The sequence below is a fragment of the Anser anser genome, assembly GCF_964211835.1.
Source record: "Anser anser genome assembly, chromosome: 2".
Lineage (NCBI taxonomy): Eukaryota > Metazoa > Chordata > Aves > Anseriformes > Anatidae > Anser > Anser anser.
The window spans coordinates 76,492,077-76,516,200 of NC_139721.1; the positions used below are offsets into that span (position 1 = coordinate 76,492,077).

At 39.0% G+C, this 24,124-nt stretch overlaps 1 protein-coding gene across 10 annotated transcripts in view; it reads right to left on the reverse strand.

The window, feature by feature from the left end:
• The window catches only part of CTNND2 (catenin delta 2), a 644,756-nt gene that overhangs the window by 234,628 nt on the left and 386,004 nt on the right, over nt 1–24,124 (reverse strand). For all 10 annotated transcript variants that reach the window (XM_083825789.1, XM_083825793.1, XM_083825790.1 and 7 more), the window contains 2 exons: nt 18,113–18,307; nt 101–353 (listed from right to left, as the gene is read on the reverse strand). In XM_083825789.1, the coding sequence (XP_083681915.1) occupies nt 101–353; nt 18,113–18,307 (448 nt within the window). The remainder of the gene's footprint in view (nt 1–100; nt 354–18,112; nt 18,308–24,124) is intronic.

Below are 24,124 nucleotides of genomic sequence, written 5' to 3' on the forward strand. Positions count from 1 at the left end.
TTTTTGGTGGTGATATTCAGTAGCGGAAACACACAAAGCAAACTGCAATTTCAAACCTCTGCACAAACAAGAAATAGTAGACAATTAAGGTTTCACCCACCTGGGATCTTTCTGAATGCTATCAATGGAAGGTGACCTAGCCAAGGTCCCCTCAGGTGGGATGGCTGGCCCAGATTTGCTGTATGGTGATTCAACAGAAGGACAATACTGCAGCTGTCGGTAGGGGTCTGCGTAATTGGAGGCTGGGCCTGCAGCATAGCTGGCCCTCTGGAAGGTCGCGGTTGCGTTCTGTGTGCCGTGTTGACTGCCTGTGCGCTGTAAGGGTACGGAGTCGACACCAGGGGAAGATGGGGCTACGACAGGAAAGTAGGGACAAAGTAAAAAATTGAGGACCTGTTCACAGAAATGGTTAACCAGGTCTAGGCAGAGGAAAAAAAAACACACACATATAAAACAGGGGTTCAAAAAGAATGAGAAAAAAAACAAAACAAACAAAGAACATCGTCATTTCCAAAACCATTGAAGTAAATAACCGTCAAATGAATTTCTAAAAGACATGCCACTCCTGCACTAGAAGGTCTCTAACACCAGCTAAACAGACCATAACAGTGCTTTTCACTTGGGGTTTTACTTGCACTAACCTGGAACAAAACAAGTGCAGAAAAGCATGGGACTAGTCAAACTAGGATTTATAAACACCAGCACATGAGGCTTTTGCAGTCCTTCGAAAGGTGGATGGAAGCAGAAGGAACATCAAATCAGGCTCAGGAGGCCAAATTGCCATGGACAGCTCTACGGCAGACGAAATGGCCAGCTCAAATTGATAGTCCTGCTATTGGTGAAACAGGTAAAACCAGACACCTGCCACTGACTGTTACTGTGCACACTTCAGTAACTTTTTTTTTTTTTTTTTTTTACTTTCCTTCTTCATATTTCATCATGAAGAAGACTTAGAGGACTGCTACCGCTACCTGAGTCTGCAAAAGAGCCAAGTATGAGGTGCCCACATAGATGTCTTAATTCACGTTAGCAACGGTTGTGCGCTGAGTTCAAGATTATTGTATTAGCAGGTTTGAGCGGCTTACTTACAGATTTAAACTGACTTAATGCTTTTGCGACTCAAAAATCTCACTAATCTCCCTCAGAGCCCATTATCTTCCTGTTATACCACAGTGTAATAAGGATGTGGTCGCCTTTGTGATTCTTATTAAATACGCAATATTTTTCAACCAAGGTCCAGTTAATGGCAAATGGCTTTGCACTGTAAGTGCTAGAGGAGCAACACCAATGTGATCTTTGGCCTGGAAACAAATACAAATTAAAAGCTGGCTTGGACTCTTTGAAGTGGCAAACTTCGCGACTCCCACTTCCCCTTGGCCCAAGACCACAAGAGCACTTTTGCAAGCAGGAATGGGCCTACCTTCAGGATTAGTTTTAGCTGGGTCAAATTCATACACAGAACTGTATAGGCAAAGTTGACTATTCAAGTGGCAGGTTTTAGTAAAATATTTCCCAATCCTTTCTGATTAACATGTACATTGACACTTTAGGATGGTAAATATTTTCAGTATACTATATATCCACAAAAAGGACTTTAAGCATTTTATCTCGAAGTGGCAGCAGATGAAATACACTGAGCTTAAAATAAAATTACTGAAGTTTTGTCTGAGCTAGCACAGGCCAGAAATTACAACGCCTGAACATTTTAAATTTTCAAACAAATTAAACATTCAAATTCTGCCTTTTCATTTTTTTCCCCATGGTTCTCAAGTATAGCACTTTAAGATAACAAGTATGATCTTATAACTTTGTTACAAACATATATAAGAGGGATTACCTTGACATAAACACTCAGCAACATTTTAAAAGCACTGTTTTTAATTGCTAGTATATAATTCCTCGAGAAATGAGTAATAAAGACACAGAGACCTTTTCGTAAAAATGCGTCAGTTAAAATGCAAGAACATTTCATATTTCAAGTTCAAGAAAACGCATACTGAAACATCTCATGCATAAATCATTCCAAACTCAATGTTATGAAGACATAAGAACATCATCACCTTTTAACAGAAAATACACAATTCAAACCCAAAATTTGGTACCTTATGAGAAAAAGTGAAAAAGTTAGAGAATATACTGGAAATGTTTTCAAGTGAAAAAGCAAAAACTGAATTGTACACTGACATAGCATACTTATAAGTATTGCCAATACGCAGAATATCCTGCTGTTGACACATATGGGGAATTGCACAAAAACCCAACAACGCTAACAATGCTGAAAACAAGAACTCATTGTAATGGAGATTGCTTTTTGACATATTCCAGCCTATTTCCCTTCCTTTCTTTCGCAAGGCAGTTCAATGGAAATTGTGTTTGTTTTTAATTTCTTTAAAAACTTTTCTATTTTCTCATTTGTCTGTTTATCAAAATAGGTATTTATATGAACCAAAACTAGCTGTCACCCTAACACCTACGTGCTTTTTGAGTCACTCTGATTCATTTCTCAAATTATCTTCCTAACAGACTTACTTCCTTTTGAATTTCTTCACAATGAACACAGAACTACCAGAGTTAGAATATGAAAATGAAACAAATCTATGATTTAGCTGCGCGTCCACATATCAGCTTGTTTGGTCAAGGTTAGATCAATTTGGAAAAGAAAAAAACACTCACTTAAGAATAGCTTCTACATTTAACTAGATTAGAGTCATGGACTGTAAAGAGTTCAGTTTTAATAGACATTTTTACATGAACAGTTTCAAGTAAAACCGAAGAAAGGCATCTACCAAGCAATTACTGTTGCTTAAGTAAATTCTTTAAGCAGCCATATTTATTCATCAAAGTGTGGCTCTTCAGTCTATGACAAAGACTGCATTTATTGAGAATTTCCTTGGATTTAGGGCATATAAACATCAAAATCATAGCTATTATGTCTTTCAAAAAAGAAAAGAAAAGTCCATTTGCATCACCCAGAGACATTTAATCTTCAGTGAGCACAGGGTAATCCGCAGGCACATACAGCGGACTGGAGAGCATTCACATACCAGCTACGTCTGCAGATGATCGTGCAACCTATTAACATATTTTTAAATTGAAAGCACTTACCCGTTCCTCTAACTTTTGCATTTGACTTCTCTCATCCTAAACCAAAGTCAGATACAGCCGTAACCACACAGCTACACCTGGACCAGGCCTGGCTCACCACCGGCCAGAGGCAATGCTACTTGGGCAAGGACCAGGGCTTCACCCCAGCAAGGGAAGAGAGGGAAGAGAGGAGGTGTAGCAGAAGTGCTGTCCAAAGAGACACGTGCCAGCCACCAACCCAGCCTTTCTGGGACCTGGTCTGGCCAAAGCAGGTACATGGCCAAACCATGCTGTTGCCCTGGGTCTATTCTGCCTCTGCATACCTCTGAAGGTAAAACCAGAAGTGGTGACCAGACTGTGAAGAGGTAGGACTACTTTTGTGGACACCTTCAATCCCAAACTTCTCTTTAAAGAGAAGTCTTCAGTCTTCAACAGTCTCAAAACTGAGATCAGGATTAAAAAAAAAAAAAAAGAAACAAAGTATCTCAAAACCTTATTTCATCTTGCTTATTTCTTCTTCCTAAGTCACCACACATCATTTTTAATAGTTATTGCAGCCTTTCTAAAGGCTGCAATAACACTTTCTAAAAACTTCCATGGAAATTCTGTGGCTAAATGTCAGATAAAGTCTCAGAAACTCTCATGTAACTTGTCCAGCAGTTCCTGAGACCCAGCTGCAGAGCACAGCTCCTGCCAGCAGCCCCCTCCATGCAGGGATGGGGACTGCATGCTACAAACCTGAGTCTAGCTGGCACGGAGTAAGGCCAGAGCATCCACTCTGCATCGCAGTTAGCAGACGCTGGATACAATAAACAACATGTTCAGAAGCAGGCCAGTAAAACCCTATGCATTCATGCTATTTTAAGCTTCAGTTCAATACAGGAACAATGCTTGAAGAGAATTTGAATTTTGGGTTACAAAAGGAGTTTCACCAAGAAGTTCCAAAGTGAACATTTCAAACTGTGCAAACCCAGAGCTACAGTCTCAAAGAGATTTCAATTTGTCACCTAAAGACTGCTTTTAAGATTTTGTTTTAGCTTGGCAAGTCATTCATGCCTTAGAAGTACCATATCGTCTCAAGCCTTCACTACTGCAGTACCGAAAATCATAACCCCAGAGAACGGAGGATACCATACAAATATTTAATACGTTCTTACGAATTTTCACCCAAGACAATAAATAAAGAGCCCTTGTTAACTACAGTGAAAATCCTCAAACAACTTGATATGTTACAGTTCTCTTAACTGCAGAAACAGCACGTAGAGGAGCCAGCCTGTATCATTTCCTGCAGCTTTTGCTTAGTATAAAAACACACAAGTTTTATATTATATTAACACTGAAAAATTAGGTGCATCTCTAAATGCACTCATAGGCTCTTAATGAGATACTTAACTCAGAAATTCACTTTTAGACTATGTATGTTATTTTCAAATCTATAACATCTCAGGAAAGCAAGGAAAACCGAAAATCAAGAATATGCTGATTTAGACAGGGAGGGTATTGCACCACACCTAAGCATCTTAGGGAGACCAAATACATGTAAGAACTGCTAAGAAGTTCAGAATTCCTAAGTCAGAGGAAATTTCGTTAGCATATATAGGATCAGACCTTCAAAAAGGATAAACTCGTTTATGAGATTTATCTTACTACACCTTCTTGCTGAAGATTACTTGGCTGATACTACTGTTTGACATATAAATAACACCTTGTAAAAAAAACTTTCTTCTCTGTACTCTGTGCTCAGCTCACGTGTTCACCTTCTCCTTGTGCCTTTTATAAAGGTTTTGAATTCTTCAATTCAGAATTTATTTATTTAGGAACTAATTTGCACCTGCAGTTGATTCTTACTGTTGTGTGAAAACTGAATTTTTTCAAAAAGTTGGACCCCAGTAAGACATCCTTTGGTGCAAGGTATGTCCATCTTCCCTCTATGAGTTCAAAAATGATATAATTGCAGTGCCTTCTGTTGGTAGCAAATGTACAGAAAGATTTATAAAGCAGGTACTTTTCCCATCTGATACACTGTAAAAATAACAGTGTATTCTCTATAAATTAGGAAACAGAATTCATCAGCTTTGAGGGATACAAACACTTCTTATCTCTAAATGTTAACTATGTTTTTCTGTGTCCCTTCCTCGACACATATTTTAATAAAAATAATAATATCCAAAGCAAACCAGGAGCAAATCAGCAATCCCAAGTAGTCAAGTTTAACACTGTTCAATATGTACGGCATTACGAATACGCTAAATTTGCTTAGCAGTTAAAACAAAGAATCACTTTTCCACATGGGAAGCTTAGGATTTTAGAAATATATACAGTTGGGAGGAAGAGGAAAAAAAACACAATACTATAGTTGATACTAGTAAGACCCTCTAAAATAATTAAGATTTTATGAAAGCACAATCATATCCTCTGTGAGAAGTATAACTGCACAAGGAATTTCATACTTTAAACATGAGAAAAGACCAAAAAAGCACTAAAGGATTTCAGGATATAAAGCTTCAATTTAGATTTAAAATACTCAGGACCTTATACAAATATCAACAGCACAGAGGTGCTCTGTAGCTTGGGAAATTTGTAACAGTTTCCTGATTAATTCTAATCAGGAAAGACAGTCCAAATTATTCCAACTTTCATCTTTCGTTTTCCATCATCTTATCCCTCTCTTCTCTGTGTTGTCCTCTTTAGTTGCTGATCCTGCAATCAAAATTCCAGTTTCCAAATTCCATATTTATTCTCAGCCAGAACAGAAATAATAAGGATCTCTAATTAAGTTTTCCCCTTGCATCCTCACAGGACAGTCTCTTTCCTCCATCTCCTCTTAGCACATCATCCGTTTAGGACTTCCAGGATTGCATTGAACTCCACAGAACCAACTGCAAAAGCGTCTTTCCCTCTATCACCTCGACCTTCTGTCCCTCTCTCAGCAGTTTCTAGACTCAGCTACTCACATTCCCTAATTCTTTCTGCTGGCTCCACCATCTCCAGATGCTCATACGCTGTGTATCTCAGGGGAGATAACAACGTCCTTCTCTCCAGTCAGCTCCAACACGCTCAGCTCAGTGCCTTCAACAGCCAGGGCACAGCAAACAGCTACACTCTTTGCTGTACCAGGTATTTCCTTTTAGGGGAACTTAACATGTAATACAGGGAAAATAAAAGTAAAGCAAAGAAGCAGAAACTGGACAGAATGGTACTTTGCAAAAAGTACCCACGAACATGTTAAAATTCCCATAGGTACTGGATATACCTGTTACATCTACTTGTAATTAATGTGTGCAGGTGCTGTTCAAAGCACCTATTCAGATTATTTTTTAATTAGATATTTCCAATGACATGGTAAGAAGAAAGACTTTTTATCAAAGTAATGTGCACGCCTCCTCCAGATGATATCACAGGAGACTTAGGTTGTTCATAGTTTCCTATCCCACCTTCAAAATCCAAGGTAGTTATTTAGCCACTACACGATTAGTACTTCTGGAAATATTCAGTACATCTCTAAATTAGTTAAAAGAACCATTCCTGGCAGCTGCCAACTACTAAGCCTAATAAAGATCATAAACCTACTCAATGTGATTGCATGCCCCAGCGATGACTTCATACCTATTTGCTATTTTGATTATTTCACAATCTTAAAATCATCTCCTGATCATCGCTGTATTTACATGCCACTGTTTTGTTGGACAACAACTCCTTACGCCCTTGAAACCAAGGTACGTGGTTTCAGTGAAGGAAACAAGGAATACACTTGTGCTCTGCATATGGTCATATTTAATAAATTCTGTTTCAATGCAAAAAAATCTATAATCATTGAAGACTGAAGAACTGAAGTTGCTACTAGAATCATTTAGGTTGGAAAAGACCTCTAAGATCATCTGGTTCAACCTTTAACCTAGCACTGCCAAGCCTACCACTAAACCACGTCCCTGAGCACCACACCTGCATGTCTTTTGAAGGCCTCCAGGGATGGTGACTCAACCGCTTCCCTGGGCAACCCATTCCAATGCCTCACAACCTTTCCAGTGAAGAAATGTTTCCTAATATCCAACCTTAACCTCCCCTGGTACAATACGAGGCAATTTCCTCTTGTTGTATTGCCTGGGAGAAGAGACCGATCCCCACGCCGTTACAACCTCCTTCGAGGTAGTTGTAGAGAGCAATAAGGTCTCCCCTGAGCCTCCTCTTCTCCAGACTAAACCCCAGCTCCCTCAGCTGCTCCTCACAGGACTTGTGTTCCAGGCCCTTCACCAGCTTCGTTGCCCTTCTCTGGACATGCTCCAGGGCCTTGATGTCCTTCTCGTACCGAGGGGCCCAAAGCTGAACACAGCACTCGAGGTGCGGCCTCACCAGAGCTGAGTACAGGGGGATGATCACCTCCCTGGTCCTGCTGGCTACACTGTTTCTGATACTGCACTGATGTATCCTTTCATTTTAATTTTCTCAAAGCCTTTTTAGACCTGACATTAACTGTTACAAGGCTCAAAGTTCCTTTGCTTAGAAACTGATGCTCCCCACTGATTCTTCCTGTATTACAGAAAAAAATACCGTGCTCTCTGTTTCTGAGCTACTCCTCTGTTTACAGAACAACTGGTGTCTGGTCACTTTGAAGGCTTCTTTTGTCTATACTGTTCCACTTCAGTTTGAACATTCTCACACTGTGTCTTAGTTTCCCTTTTGTGCTTACTTTTCTTTTGAAATACAAATTTATTTTTTCCCCCTTCTAATCTTCCCCCTTCTACCGGGGGAAGATGCACACTGATATTGCTTTACCCTTAGCATATGGAATAATTTTCTTGATCACCAATTTAGACTTGGCATTTCTTTACTAGGAATCATTTTATTTAAGGCTTCAAGTATGTGACCAGCAAGCATCAATCTGAAGTCACCCATTTCCATTAGGGTTTGCAATGGCAATGAATACATACCTTATGAATAAAGACATCTGAAAGAATATTTGTACCTCTAAACAAAAAAAAAGAAAAAAAAGAAATAGGCACAAAAATACTTCAGGCAACAACATTACTAACAGAATTTGTATCTTAGTGATCTGTATTTCAGTTTAGTAAATACAGGGCCTAAAATGAAAGAGTTATAATGAAACTTTATTTGCAACAATGTTTTAAAGGCTTCATTGAAACCTGATGAAGTCAAAACTTGAATGCAGCCTCCTTCTCAGACAGGTCTGTTACAAGGCTTCACTGCTGTGCCTCACCTCACGCCCCCACACCCACAACTTTTGCAAAATATGTATCCTTCCCTTCAATCATCTTTCACCATCAGGTTCCAAAGTTATGGGATGCCCATCACAATAATACAATCTGTATCTCAAAAGCGTGTATTGCTAAAGTATCATTTTGAGATCCATGTAGATTTCTGAGGGGACACCAAGATTTTATGCAGATTAAAAACCCTTTTTTTTTTTTCCTTTTACAATCAAGAAAGGCTGAAGCCATGACCTTCTCAAGTTTTCAATATAAAAAAATATAAAAATTCCTTTCCACCTTCAGAAACTGACTGAATTTTAAGACTGACAGATTTTAATCTCCACTAACTTATGCAGCTTGCATTCTCAGACTCTCAGATTTCTAGCATGCTTCAACATGCTTCTCTGCACAAAAAAAAAAATGGTGCGTCCACATAAACATGATAATCAGATGCCAACTTTGGCTGCTAAAGGTATTCCGCCAAGATCTTTTCTCAGATCGCTTCTCATCTCTCTGAATTGCACCCCCTCAATTTGGGGAGAATATGCAGTTTAATTCATTTGTTACATGAGCATTTAAAAAGAGAAAGTATCAACTGCTGATGCCCTTGAAAGCAACTGCCTTTTCAGACTTGAAGATATTAAAATTCATCACGCCCATTTTCTCACTGGAGATAAAATTCAACCCTGAGCAATGGCACAACAGAAGACATATCCATCACTTTAGCCCTCTGTAGTACAACATGGTTTCTTTCACCTTGTGCGCATGGAATATAATGACCATAACCATTATAAAACCCGATCAAAGCAAAAAAGACAACCAATGCTACTAAGTGTCGACAAGCAACTAAATTTCTGCTTCTACTCCAAATTCACCTTCTCTTGAAATCTGTTACAAGTTTCTTTTCCAGCCAGCCAGCATAAAACAAAGGCACGGACCAAAGTCACAATTGTTATCACAAAATGTTAAAAAAAAAGACAGTAACACATCAACAGATTAAAAATTTCCACATGTTGCGGAAACCTGTCTTCTCCTTCAGATTTTGACATCTTCCTAATAAGTACGCTATAATCCCAAGTTATAAAATGGTTATTAGTTGTTATTCTTTAGGACAGAGTAATGAACTTCAGCTATTTTAATTAACGTTTTTGACTTAGGAATATAGAGTTATTTTATTAATAAATTAGTCATAGTTGTATTCCAGTGTCAGACCACACATCTGTATATCTTAAAAATACTAACCTAAGTTCTGCAAATGATAGTTCGAAAGTTGATGGACCCATTAGAGTGAAAACTATCTTTGAATCCTTTATCTACTTGTAAAAAGTCCAGCCCTACATGCACAATGCTGAAATGATGATGAGAGGAAGAGATTACCTATAAAAGTAGGTACTCTTAAAAAATAATAATAAAAATACAGCTTCAGTTAAAAATTATAATGGGCTAGTGATTTTTAAGAGTGGCTTTAAATACAATGCTGCAGAAAGAATGATGCTTTAACAAAAGCATTAGCCCTCTTGAAGACATTACTGGGTAGCTACCTCAGGCACAGCATTGTGTTTTCATTCAGCAAGTATTTACAAGGAGATTTATGAAATGTGTTTGAATCATTTCTTATTTCATAAAGGACAGCCTTCTACTCCTGTACAACAATGAAGTAAATAAAAGATAATAGATATAGTCCTGTATCACTGAAGTCTAGTGTGACCAGGCTTTAACCTACGTGAAACTGCAGCTATAGAGTAAACAGTTGATTAATACACAGTTTCTGACAGAGAGTAGTCACTGTATTTTCTCCATAGAGGCAGATGAGATTTACAGGGTATGTACTTCCCTGAGACTCAAAAGCATGGCCAAAAATTTATAATCATACTTCTACCTCGATGGGTGGCAAAAGTTAAGGGACGTCTAAGATGCATTAGACATACTTTGAGTCATCCCACTATCAAAAAAAAGAGCACAGAAAAATTAGAAAATATGTAGGGCATACCACAAACCTCTGGAGGTACTCTGTTTATGAGACAGAGGAAGGAGGCTGTGAATGCTAACAATTTTGACAAGTTTCTATTCTGAGCAACAGTGAAATCTGGGCTACCTTCAGATAGGTATGATATTCCTCCATGGAACTTAACCACGGGCTTCATACTTTAAAGAACCTTATTTAGAGGAAAGTTTCTCCACTCTAAGGGGGATATTGCTAACAGATTACAAAGGTGGATCTGCAGAGTTTTCATCTCCTGTCACTTTGCTCCCTCTCCCACCGCTCTTGTCCACAGCTTTACAGGGACCACTGAAATTCAAAGCAATGTCTTTCATTATTGTCCTTCCAAATTGTAAATAGGAATGAAAAAAAAACACAATCCTTTCTCAGACAAGATACCATACAGCGTACCTGGAAGAAGAGAAGCCTTAGAACAAACATACAAGAACATAATCACAGATCAGGCTACACCAGACAACCAGGATCTATCAAATGAAATGGGATTATGCCTTCCCATTGCTTTGAAGTGATTTGTTATTTCTCTATGCAGATCACTGTGGTGTTCTGTGCTCAATTTACTTTGTACTGAAGATTTGTTCTCCACCTGTTTCCTATAATTCTCTCCCCCAAACCAATGTCATCAAGTGGATGTCAGTTAGGAATGCAGGTCTATTATCACAACATTACCAAACTAATAGAGATGCAGTGGTAGGAGTAATTTTTCTTTTTTAATTTCCCTGAAAACATTATGTCCTATAGCCAGATCTCCATGCCGTGTGATTTACCAGCATGATTCTCAATTAATCTGCAGCTGTGGCATCACAGTATGCCACTGAATATCACATCAACTTGTGACAAAACAAAAGACAAACCAAACCAAACAAACAAACCAGCCCCGCAGCCAGGAAAAAAAAAAACACACACACAAAAACACAATCTAAGCAGAAGTAAGTGATGTTTGCTATTTATAACCTAACTATTGTACTTTAGGACTGAAAAAAAAATAAATATTTGAGAAGCAGTATAACAGACAAAAGGTTTAATCCAAATGGGGTAAAAACTGGTTTTGATGTCACTGCTCCTTTTTGGCTAAAGTGACAACTTTAAGCCCCAAATAAAGAAAAATGTGTTTGAAACTAAAGTTATCTTGCTACTTCCAGATTAAATATTTGTAGTACAGGAACTAGCACGCAACAGGTAGCGTCTCGTTAATAGCTAGATGTTATTCTGAAAGCAAAGTGAAACTATACCAATGTAACATGATGCTCATTGTAACACTTTAAAGACACTTAACTGCATGTAAGAGAAAAAATACATCATTTCCCTATTAATTCTCTAAAAATTCATTTTACTCATCAAGTCTGAAGTCCATGGAATTGAGTCATACACCTAGTTATCTAAATTCCAATTCCATGACGAGAAGCAATACTAACACAAACTGGAAAAGAACGAGATAGCTGTGGGATGGCTGGGATATCAATGGCTCTCTGAAGCCTGTCGCTGGTGATGTGGAAGGCTGAAGTCCCAGGTTCGATTCCCAGAACTGATGCTACACGTGCTGGCCTTGCAGCTGTAGAAATACTTTCTGTGAACCAAGCCCACTACATGGAATTCATCACAACAATAAAACTGGATTCCCAAAACATCATTTTTACATAGTCCCATTTCAACATTAGAATTCTGTGCTAGTTTCCCAGATCTTTTTTCAGCACATTTAAATACTATATGACTTCAGTGATTTTAAACGGCTAAAACCAACAACTTTCCAAAGGGCTGATTGCTATAAGGTATTGTAAATTGCTATCAAAAAGACACTTCTCAAAGCAAAGTTTAAGCAACATTCTTATATTTGTTTTAGATATCATCTTAATACTGGTATAAACTATTTCAAAAGCAATAAAAAAAACTTTAGAAGTTTATGGTTAAAACGATTAAAGGACAGTTTATCTATGACAACGTAAAAATTGCTATCACTTTGTGATGCCACAAGATTACTATAAAGTAGGCTTAATTGTTCTTAAAAGATGAGTAAATCATTGTTTTACAGGATACAGACATCAACTTTCTTCACATGGACAATTTTCCAAATAATAGAAAATTGCTTTGCAATTTTAGAAAGAATTTTCACCTTGAAATAATGCTGATTGCTAAAAATATCAAATATATCCTATACTTTATTACATATGAAGATAAATATTTACAGTCTTGTGAAATTGATATAATTTAGGCCAAGTGGTACATCCTTTGTAGAACTGTGCTCCTTCTGAAAGGGATAAAGGAGCTAAGAGAAAACAGCTAAATTTTGGGAATTGCAGTAAGCTATACCAGCATTAAAAAAAAAAATGTAAAAGAAACATACAGCAAGTGGTATTTTAAAAAGTCTGATGGATCGGTACTGCAGCAACATTTTGTACAGGAAGACAAACTCCAAGGGCTTGAGGCAAATGGCACATGGACCCCGCAGCAAGAGCAGGAGGTGGGTGGGAGCCATGCACCTGGGAGGCAATCAGACACCGAAGAGTGGGGGATGTATGGCCTCGCTCTGCTTGCGCAACTCAAATAAGGAGAGGAGCTCTGGGCCATTTGAACACTCACGAGCAACAAAATGAGCTGTACTCTCACAAAAACAGACAGTACAATCAGTTTTGGAAAGCCTGTTCCTGTCTGGGGCAGCAAAAAAGGGGTTTTGCTTCTCCCTCTCCTGCCTTTCCTTTGGGTCCTGAATAGACCTGATCTTCGCCACAGATACTTCGTAAGGTGGAACAAGGAGGGAGAAAAGAGAAGGAGCCCAGCCACGTTGCAAGAAAGCTACCAGCTCAGTGACAAGAAAGGGAACACCAATCATGCTTGTAAATCCTTCCCCCAGCTACTGCCTGACCTCCAGGACAGCAAAAGCCAGGTATGAAGCAGCAGGCACCAGCATGGATCCTCTTGCTGTCCCTCCAGCAGCATGTCTGATCCCCGGCACGTGTCTGTGCCCCACTTCACTCAGGAAGGTCCCCAGGTCACCAGAGGAGCAGACTGGACTCCAAGAGCAAACACTGCCCCTACCCCACTAAAGCAATAGTTCTACGGACAAAAGATAACGTTAGGTAGGAAAGTGGCTCTGTGCTGCATGTGCCCCTTATGTGCTGACCACTGAAAGTAAACAAACCCCTGAAAGCTCCTGCAATAAGCACATCTTGCCCAGTCACCGCTGCTGAAGTGTGACACGCTCTCGGCAGACACAGGACCAGCCTACCACGGGTAACTCTTCCCTCCGAAAAGCACCCCCTCCAACTCGCCACATCAACACCACAGTGCTCTCCTGACTGCAGCCTCCCTCTGCACAGAAACCCAGCTGACAAGGAGCCCTGTTTCTGTTTTGCACTTGCTATCACAAATTCCACAAGCCTCTTCTCTTTGATCAGCATCCTCCACCACGGCACCCAGGAGGCAGCACAGCTTGTGGCGCCACAGCTTTTAACAAAAGACAGCTTCAGGCTGGTGGAGGCACTGAGATCCGACTTGAACAAGCTCGGGGAGACCTGATCTGAAGGAGAAGAGGCCAGAGGAGAAGCTGTAGGGCAGCCTAGCAGCTGCCTGAGCACACAGGGATGGATGTCAGGCAGCTTCAGAAGCAGCAGCAAGAAGTGCTGCAGGAGTGTCCCTGCCGCACACGCGCTCCCTGACAGATAAACCACACGCGGTAAATCCTTCACGTCCTGTGCCAAGCCACTGTTCAAAGGCAATGCGAATTTTGACAGCTTATCCTTCCACTGTTTGACTTCATTTGCAACAGATGTTTTGTTTTGCTGTCTCCTTTTTAACTTCAGCTATGCTGCACCTGTTCAACCACAGAGCCTACTCTCTCTCCTCCCACAATTTCCTCCCACCTCCCTGGAAAGCACAGAATGGTGCTCCAAACGCCTTACACACCCTGTCTTTTTCAAGAGGTACGTGTACCGGTCTGATCACCCAGCACTCAATTCTAACATCAACTGACTGCATGACCATACAAAGCTGCTGGATTTCCCATGATGAGAGCTGTGCCACCAGGCATTCCCCACGGTGACCTTCAGGGGCCAGGGGCAGAGAGTCTGTGCACCCTGAGATAATGCTTTAGCTTTCTTCAAGGGTGTCGAGGTTCCCGGGAACCAGGGAGATGCATATCCTTCACAGGGCTGAGGAGGACAGGTTCATTCCTCCAGTGTAATTGCTGGTTCATTCTTCCCACTTAAGTGAGGTTGAGGACAAAGATACTCACTTACAGCCTCAAAAACCAAGAAACACTCTTTAGAGCATGAGCACTCCGCAAGTTTTTAGCTCTGCATATCCACAGCTCACCAGTGCCTGTCTTGCTTTTAACAAGAATCACTTTTTTCAACTGATAAAGCTCCAAGCCCAAGTTGTGGAAGGTCCAGAGTAAGCACAGACCCCCTGTTTACAACCAATCCCTCGCAGTATACTGGGAACCCCTCTCTTCCAAAGCTTTTAATAATTTTATCCAGAAATCACATCCTTTTACAGTAGAGGGCTTGTTTTCATTGGACCCTTGATGAAAGAGGCAAGTATCTCTATGAAGTTGCAGACACAGTTTTGTCAGCTTCCAAAGGTTGATGGCAACTGATCTCATGAATACTACTGCTGTTGTAGCCATGTTCCTGTACTGTAGGTCAACACCAACAGTCCAGAACCTGAGGAAAATTGCTTTCTCTTCAAGGAAACTACAGAAATCCCAGACTTGCAAGACAGCAAGATTTTACAAGCTTAGACTTGTTTCATGTTTAACATGAGTTAAATAAGACTAAATCCCTAGTCCTAACTTCTAATTTGACAAACTAAGCAAACTTGCAAAAGAATGCCTATTCTGTGACCCACTCTGACAGTAAGGAAATCAATCTATTAATAATAGCACTCTTCAAGTTCCAGCGGTGCTCATGTAAACATCCCATCAAATAAGCTTGTCTCTACTCTTGTTAGCTCATGGTTTAAATGAGTAAAGCAAGGTCTTTAGATTTGTAAGGAAAATAAGTGACACACCTGTCTGGACAAAAATTATTAGTGTTATTAGGCTGAGTTGCAAATACAAGTTATAAGTTGCTATTCAGTAAGTAAATTATTTTGATATTTACATGTGTCTGAGTAGTCCCTCCAATTACATCTTTTGTGGATTCACATTTTGAAAGCAGAAGTTCACATTTATTGCTAGTTTAAGTGCAGAAGTTCAGGCTGCTACGTTTTATAAGAGAGAAGGCGCTACACTTTGAAGACCAGAAGTGACTGTTTAGTAAAAGCTATGAACCAAAGAAGCCTATGCAGCTACTGCTGTTAAGTTTGAAGGATTATTTTTAGCTGAGACAGCATGACAGGAATACACCCAGTCATAATTTAAGCTTCAAAGTGATGAAGAAGTCATTCTGCCCCCATCTGAAGTTATGCTGGAAAGGACGATGTTCTGCAAGGTCCTATTATTTTGTACCTCCTGCAATACTTAGCCTTTATTGCAGAACTCTGGTTATGCATTTCATTCATTAGTGAAATACATGAAAAATACAAAAGTACATGCATGAACAAAAATACAGTGAGTAAATAGCACAAAGTGAATTTAGTATACCCCATAGAGAAATCTTAGAGTTCTGTTCACTGATTGTTGCTTCACCTAGAGGATGAGAAACTGAGTAGGCTTTATCCTTAGTTGTGTAAACATTCCTGAATGTAGTAACTACTTCAGAGCTCACAACAGAGAGGTGATGTCTGTTTTTAAAAAAAAAGAAAGAAAAAGCATTTCCATTCTGAGTCAGAAATGTGAAAGCTTCAAATTCAGTAGGAGCTCTCTCTTTTCAAAAAAAAAAAGCATAAATAGATGGCTTCCAAGTATAATTAGCATAATTTGTTTCTGATGTGTAATGTCAGCTGAAGAGGAAAAAAAAATCAGACTTCATCCAAAGTCTTTCAACTAAGTTTACATTCTCTTTTCTGCATGAAGCAGAAGGAGTATGTTCCTATGGGCACTTGTGGTAGAGGCAGAAGGAGACTGAGAGCTCAAGGAGAAGGAGTCCAAGATTCCCTCTGAGCATTGACTGCTCTTCAGGCTGGTTGCACAAAAAGGCTGACAGCATCCATCTACACCAAGCAACACACTGTATGGCTTGGCATGTATCTAGCTTTCTTTGATGCCCTGATGATAGGGGCAGAGGGGAAAAGCGAGGGAGGATCAGTGCAATGCAGAGCTGGACTGATGGAGCAGTCTGTCAGAACGAGCCTGGAGTAATGTTCAAGTCTGTATCCCAAAGACAACAAAACAAAATTCACCTTCACAGGACCCATTTCTGCTATCCAAATCAGCATCTTTGTGCAGCTCTTCCTCTTTCTTCTGAAAATCCATCTTCACGTATTACCCACAATGTCCTGTGTGCCAGTTGCACACCCTATACTTGTTATTTATGTTCATAGGGTTTCCTTACATAGGCAGGTGTTCTGAAGATAACAGCCACAAGACAGCCTGCTACTACTTCAGGCTTCTGCTTTGCTTTTGCAAGCAAAACAAGAAACCCTCTTCAGGGCATGATTGGGAAAGAGTGCTTAGTATAAGAAATAAAAGGCCACGTGTGGAATGCCAGGATCAAAGCTCAGTATAAACACTGCTTCACTCACATCACTGCCTCTGCTGCTCAGTGATTTAGACAGATGTCTTATCCCAGTCATGCAAAGAACAGTCACCTTTCCTCATAGAAACATACAAATATGACTATGCAGAACATATACTACGTTAGTTTCTTCCATTGGAAGGACGTGGCATTCTTCAAAAAGTATGAAGTTGTTACAGGTATTTAACTAAAAAAGAAATCACTCAGAACTTTTAAGTATTTTCACTTATACGCTCAACACTCAAAACTTTCATAAAGCAGTAGAAATTTCAGCCATGCAAAACTACCAGCTTTTCCTTTGGAAAAAAGATTTTAAAAAGAAAAATAAGTTTTATAAGAAAGCAAACTCTCTTGCTCCAAAAAGTACATGTAACCTTCTCTTGATGAAAACAAGAGTAATTTGAGAACGGACAGAATCTTCCCTATTTGATCAATGCAGCAAAGATAAGACACCAGAAATACTTGCAATTCCTAAGGCAAGTTCTTTCCACATCTGCTTTAGGCTATTTTGGCTGTTGAATTTATATACTCTAATTATTTTGTGCATTAAATACCAGAAATATCCCTGTTGATTTGTGATCTATTTACGGGTTCCAACATACAGCTGCACTTCACTTGGTTGAGAGGACATTCTGTGAGCAGGACTTGTACACCAATGCACTTCATGGACAATCATTACTATTTACAGATAAATTGAGTGATGCTAACAGCTCTTCTCTGTGACATAGTTCAAGTTTGTGTCTATACCTATACCTAGGAGTACCTTTGTAGGAGAAAGGAAGAACATTTACATATTATTCATCTCAAAGCCAAATAAACAATCCTTCAGTTTCATGAGTAAGGAAATTCACAGTCCCTTTACAATATATACACAAAATATCTTTGCAAGCAAAAAAAAATCCTAGCAATTTCTTCAGAGATAATAGATTTCTCTTGAAGACAGTACACAAGATTAATAAAAACACTCTCCTTGTAAGTAAGCTCCCTCCCTAGATTAGCTTAACCTACTGTATACATAGCACAGCATTAAACATTTCTACATTTTGTGCATGCCTTTAGGGTTCTGTTGATAGCTGCATCTGTGTAAAGTATTTTGTTTGAGTGGCATGCACACAATGCGTGTTGTTTAGCACATCAGAAAGAGAAGAAAGAGTACTAAAGAGTAAGACAGAACTCGTAAAAAGACAATCATGCAAGTTACATTCACCTACCTGTACTAGTGCGATATGTGCCTGTGTGTGCTGGTTGCAGAGGGTCCCCCTGACTCTGGCTGAGACTCCTCATAGGGGGCTTCTGATAAACTCTGTCTTCGTAAATAGGATCTATATGATGTTCTGGAGACTGTAGTGCCCTTAACTCGGAGCCAAGGTGGCTGTGCTGGCTGCTGTAAGATGCCCGAGACCCAGCTGCAAGAGACATTTAAGAGACATTTAGGAGGTAGGGGAAAAAAAGTGGCAGATGCAGAATCTGACTTTATGAAAATTTTACTTGAAGGTAGCAATTAAACAACACCCCCTTTTCCCCCAAAAAAAGTTTTCAACATACAAAGAAACAGCATACAATGGCAGCAGCAGCTCCAGTTGCTTTAGTCGCATCATCCAGCTGCCTGTATCTACTCCAAAACCTCATTTTTTTCAAGGGAACTATGGATATTGGAGAGAGAGAGGGATCATGAAAGGCCGCTAAAAAAGTCCTACACAGATATATGGGCAGGAGGAGCTGTTCGTAATCCATGAATGCTTCAGTCCAAAGGCAACCACAGAAGAATCAGGAATGGGGGAGAAGAGAAAGAGTCAGAACTAGCTTCGAGCTTTATGTCCGTATCTCAAGATCTACAAATGAAATAAAAGCTAATGAGCAGATGTAGTTGTATGAAGGCTGATCTTTTTGCTGATTCACTGGAAGTACAATAAAACGGTTGAGCCTTATCAGCATTCTGTCCTCAACTGTTTAAAAAAGTCGTATTTCTAAGACTCTACAACTTAAATCCTCTGAGGATGAATAAACTCAACACGCCATCTGGAAAAAATATTGCAAGGATACAACGCCTTTTTTTCCCCTCCCTCTAATAACAAGATCAGCTGGAACTACATTAAAATATTTTCTTTTTCAACTACTAGAAATAGTTGACAAATAGTATTTCCTATCATGATGTTAAAAAAGAGACTTGTATATTGCTAGCTGTGATTAGTTTTGGCAAAACGATGCAAGTGACACTTTAGGAACATAGGTACTTCAGTTCCATGGTCAGTTTTCAAGATTCCCAAGGATAGTCATGGGGAAGGCATACAAACATTACACATTTCGAAGGCAAGAAGTAGGAAACTATGCAAGCAACACCTGACAAAGTTGGGTCTACACCACAACATGGTAGCATGCTATTTAAATATTTAGAAAAGCAATTGGAGATACAACTACCACATCCCTTTCTGATAATCCTATGAGATTAAAATCCTGGACGCAGGCTTCTTCCAGCTCATCTTGTGCTGCCCACAGACAAGTTATGTAGGCATGCCTGCTGAAAATCTCTACAACATTCATTGTAACAACAGCGGTTTTGTTGCATAAACAAACACTAAATATTTCTAAAACGCAAAGCAAAGATATAAAGTGATATATGACATCAACATAGGATAGAAATGAGAAGGATACATAAAATTATTTAAACCTTAATACAAATTGTCTGGAGGAAAAGAATAATTTCTTCCATTTCCTTCTTTCTAATAAGCATGTGCCATATTCAGGATTTATTCCAAAGTTTTCCACATACATGCATGTTTTAAGTGGAATATCTTATTTGCATATTTTTCCCTTCAAACATTTTTCAGACTGAGTTGCCATTAGCACACTACTGCAACTAATTCTGTTGTTGCCCTTACTGGAAAGCCTGCCAAGAACCTGAACAACATATTTTACCTAGAACGACTGCAATTATCCAGGAAGTTGACATTACTCTTGAATTAAATTTTCCCTGGTCCACGTTTTCAAATGCTCTTTAACCCTTGCACCTTTGTGACTGATACTCAGAAAAGCTCTGCCAAAGTCTAGCAACCCTCAGAGTGGCCTAAAATACAGCCTATTATCGTAACGCCCAAATTTATGCATGAGCTGCTTTCACTGTGTACTTGGTTCAATCTGTATTTAGGGAAAATATATAGGGGAAAAAATGAAGGCAATGTTTCAGAGGTTCGACAGTGCATCAGCAAACCAGGCTTGCTGCAGAATAATTATACCTCCTTTTACAGGTATGACTTTTGTCCATTTAAAAATTAACAATCTCTTTGAAGCAATAGATTTCCTTATAATCTTGCTTACAGTGAACTGAAAGATTTTTTTTCCCCATTGATTTTTGTGGCAGTATAACCCAAATATTAACATGCTGTCAAACATTACGCTATGTTTATGCTCTGGCGAGGTGAGCTGATTTCAGCCTCTTCCATACTCTACCAACAGTCCTGAATCCGCGAGTGCTAAATGCTAGTCTATTTTAAAAACCACCACAGTAATTTATTTGCATACTGCACATACTACTAGGACAAGAACACTGTTGTACTAAACAGTAAACATATGTATAACCAGAGACACTTCTTGCCCAGATCGCATTACATTTCAAGCAAACAAGACAAGGAAGACAGGACAAACAGTAAAGGAAAACCGACATAACTTGCACATTCTCCCTATTACATTTCATGAAGACAAAGATTTCAACAGATAATTAAAATACTTTCATTTTGGAAACGCTCTCAAATCTCCAATATTAAGGCTATCAGAACATGAGCCATTCCTGTATTGTTCTCTTTGTATTACAAGACTGTTAATGAAACGGGTACATTTCATCTTGTTGCACAAACTTGTAGATTTTTCCTTAAACATACTGCTTAGCAGCTTCAAAGTTGATACGACTTACTGTGCACATGTCTTTGAGTAATTTTTGTGTTAAACATTTGTTAATTCACAGAGAATGGTAAAATAAAACTACTCTAAGTAAATAAGTACTTTTTAAAACAAGTCCCTTAAACACAATTAGTTTCAGGCAGAAACTGATACTTTTCTACAGGGCTCATTAAGCAATTTTAATACACCATTTTCAAATAATCAGACATCAATGCTTAAACACAAAATATTAGCACCCTTGAAAGTTATTTTGTTAAAATTTTGTTTAAAAATTTTAATTTGTTTTAATTTTAATAATTTGTTAATAAATTTTGTTAAAAGCAATTTATAAGAAGATAGAACATCACGTTCATTTTTAACATTTCTATTAACTTGTTATTTCTAAAGCCAGAATAGCTAGTTCTGCTTTCAATTAAAATGCCTTTTCTATTGCTCTGTCAATTCTTACACATTAATTTATTCAAGTCTAAATTTCGGAGCAACAGATTTTATTGTGCATTTTATTTAAATATTAAAATGACTAACCAACAGCCATCGGGAGAGAGGAGACAGTTGTGTCTGTTGCCGGTGCTGAATCACATCCGATAAAGATCAGATAGATAACTTTCTGAAAAGCTAACGTGCAATTACAGTTGAAATCAACAAAAGACTTGTTGTTTTTTGTATTATTAAAGAAAAAAGTGTGTGTGAGATGGATTTCAGACAGCTGCATCCCACCTACAGTCAGCCCTCTCTGCCATGTCTTGTTGCTACTATAGAGGGCATTGGAAAGATGGTTAGAATAATCGATCAAAACCAAGACTGTGAACTTGGAGAACTGATGCTACTGAGAAAGGGACAGGTATAACATGCCTCCTGCCTGCACCTGGGTTAGCAGCAAATGGCTACATCCTTTACTGCCTGAGGCTGTGAGCGGATCTGCACTGTTTGCTTCAAAACAACTTGCATTCGTACAGTCTACAGCCCACAGAGGTCCAGAAAAGCAACAAGGTCAGAATGGAAAAGCACAAATCAATATACTACCAGGAAGTAATGAACACTGGATTACCGGGGCCGTTAGCATTCTCATGTTCAAGGAGGCTCATCGCACTCGGAAGTTGCTTCCCTAAACCTAAAGCTGTCAGGAAGGCACTGCTCACCCCAAACTGCGCTTGCCCAAACCCTGCTTTCACCAGGCACCATCCCTTCACCCCACCACTCTGGGTTTCTTGAAATCAAAGCAGTGATGTGCACCAAGCCTACATGCACCTCTCGTGCATCATCTGCAAACAGAATCATCCCCCTCCTTGGCCAGCTCACCCCAAACAGCAACACCATTTTGCCCTTGGGAGGGTACAAGGCATTGAGCCCGTTCAAGACAGGTCTACGTAGAAGTCCAAAGACAACTCATTATTACATCTACAGTTAAGCTGTTAATTACAGATGATGCATTTAGCATGAGAGTAGACACAGGATTGTTATGATCATGGTTCTGAAGTGTTTTATTTTCCTCCCTTCAAGATTAAAAAACAAAACAGTTTTCTTCTTCTCAGTGCTTCTATTATGTGAAGGCTGAAAAAAACCCCACAATTAATTCCTTAAATAGTCTAATCTTTAGTTCGAAAAAAAGACTGAAGAAATATTTGATTGCAATGCGGGAGATCCATCACAACTGAAAGTATGGAGAAGACTAAATGGGTCTAAAAAAAGCTTCAAGAAAAAATAGAAACAAAGCAGATAAGTCTTAAAAAACAAAACAGGGTATATTTGTTTTTTAAACAAAAATTGATTAACCATGAGAATGGAAAAGAGAGTCTTCTCTGCTTTCTGAAGTCTTCAAAATAAGACCGACACTAAGTGGGATGCCTCTTGTGTTTTCCACAAGTTTTACTGAATGAAGATGTCACATTCCTAAAAGTTTTGCTCTCTTCCAAGGGTGATAATAGAAAGAAGCTAGGAAAAGTGCAATCCTATCTACTGCACCAAAGAGAATCTCCACCCTTTATCCTTAAAAAAAAAAAAAATCCCTACTAGATGAAGATTGCCATATTATTCAGTAATATGGGGATATGGTTGTTTGCTAGGATTTTTTTTTTTGACAAAAATCTCACTTTCCCCTAGAAGAAAAATATTATAATCAGATAAGCGTAATGTGAGAGAGAGACACAAAATAATCCCTAATTGCTTATTCAGAGTTTGTGCAAGCCGTCATGGAAATAAATACAATAGACGCATTTAAATGACACTGTTAATCTGACAGTGTAGGTCAATACAGTAAACCATCACACTGGCAGCATTTTTCATTTCAATAAGCTAGGGCCATTAAAACTATTCAAATTAATGGATACACAGGCATTTATATATGCATTAATAAACCCTGAACAGTTTTTATTTGTGCCACTTTTGACAGCCTTTACAACGAGTCACCCTGCCTTGCTGGAGCCCTACGGAGCCCTATGAATTCGTGATACTCTGAACATCTCCAAGAGCGAAGCACACAGTGCTGCCCTCCTCACCAGGATTTCAGAGCTCATTAGAATTATGAAATACACAAGCTATCAGCTCAACGTGAAGAAAACCACACAGATTTGACCAGATAAACTATTCAGCCCCTCATTTTGAAATCTGCCAAAACAGTCTTCAATGGTACCGTTAAGCACTTTCTCCTTATATATGTAATACAGGAACATCATTAATGAGACATGAGCTGAGGGTGAAGCTCAACATCCATTATATTACAAGAAGAAACACTTATCAGCAGTGTTTACATCATTTAATCTAACACTGTTACAACCCCACTCATTTCAACACATTTTCTCTCTGGCTACTTCAGGCTCTGAGTACCAAACTTGGATTTTGAACACACTACAAGGCAAAGCACTCAGGAAATTTGATTTCTTAGCAGAGAGGATTGACCATCCACAATTGCCTGTATAGATTTTTCATTTCAAATGTAATGACAACATCGCTCATTTAATTTGCAATGAGTTTTTCTTAGATTACAAGTGAAAAAATACACAATAAAATCACCCACACGATGGTAACATTGCAACGAGCTCATCCTTGAGATAGAAACGAGACTGCACATACAGAAACTACAGGAGAAGCGCAGCATTTTTTGTGGCTTTGGCATGCCACATGCTTTGCAGAAGACAGAAGTGAAGCGAGGTATAGCTTCATTCAGAAAAAGCAACATGAGAAAGAAGATATAAACAGTGGGGTTTCTGCTCTGAACTCATAAGTAAGACGACCTATTTTACAGACACTAAACTGGTCTAGTTTATGTGTAAAGAACCTGATGTGAAGCCAGGTGCAAAATTAGAGAGAACTGAGGGGATAGGAAAGAAATC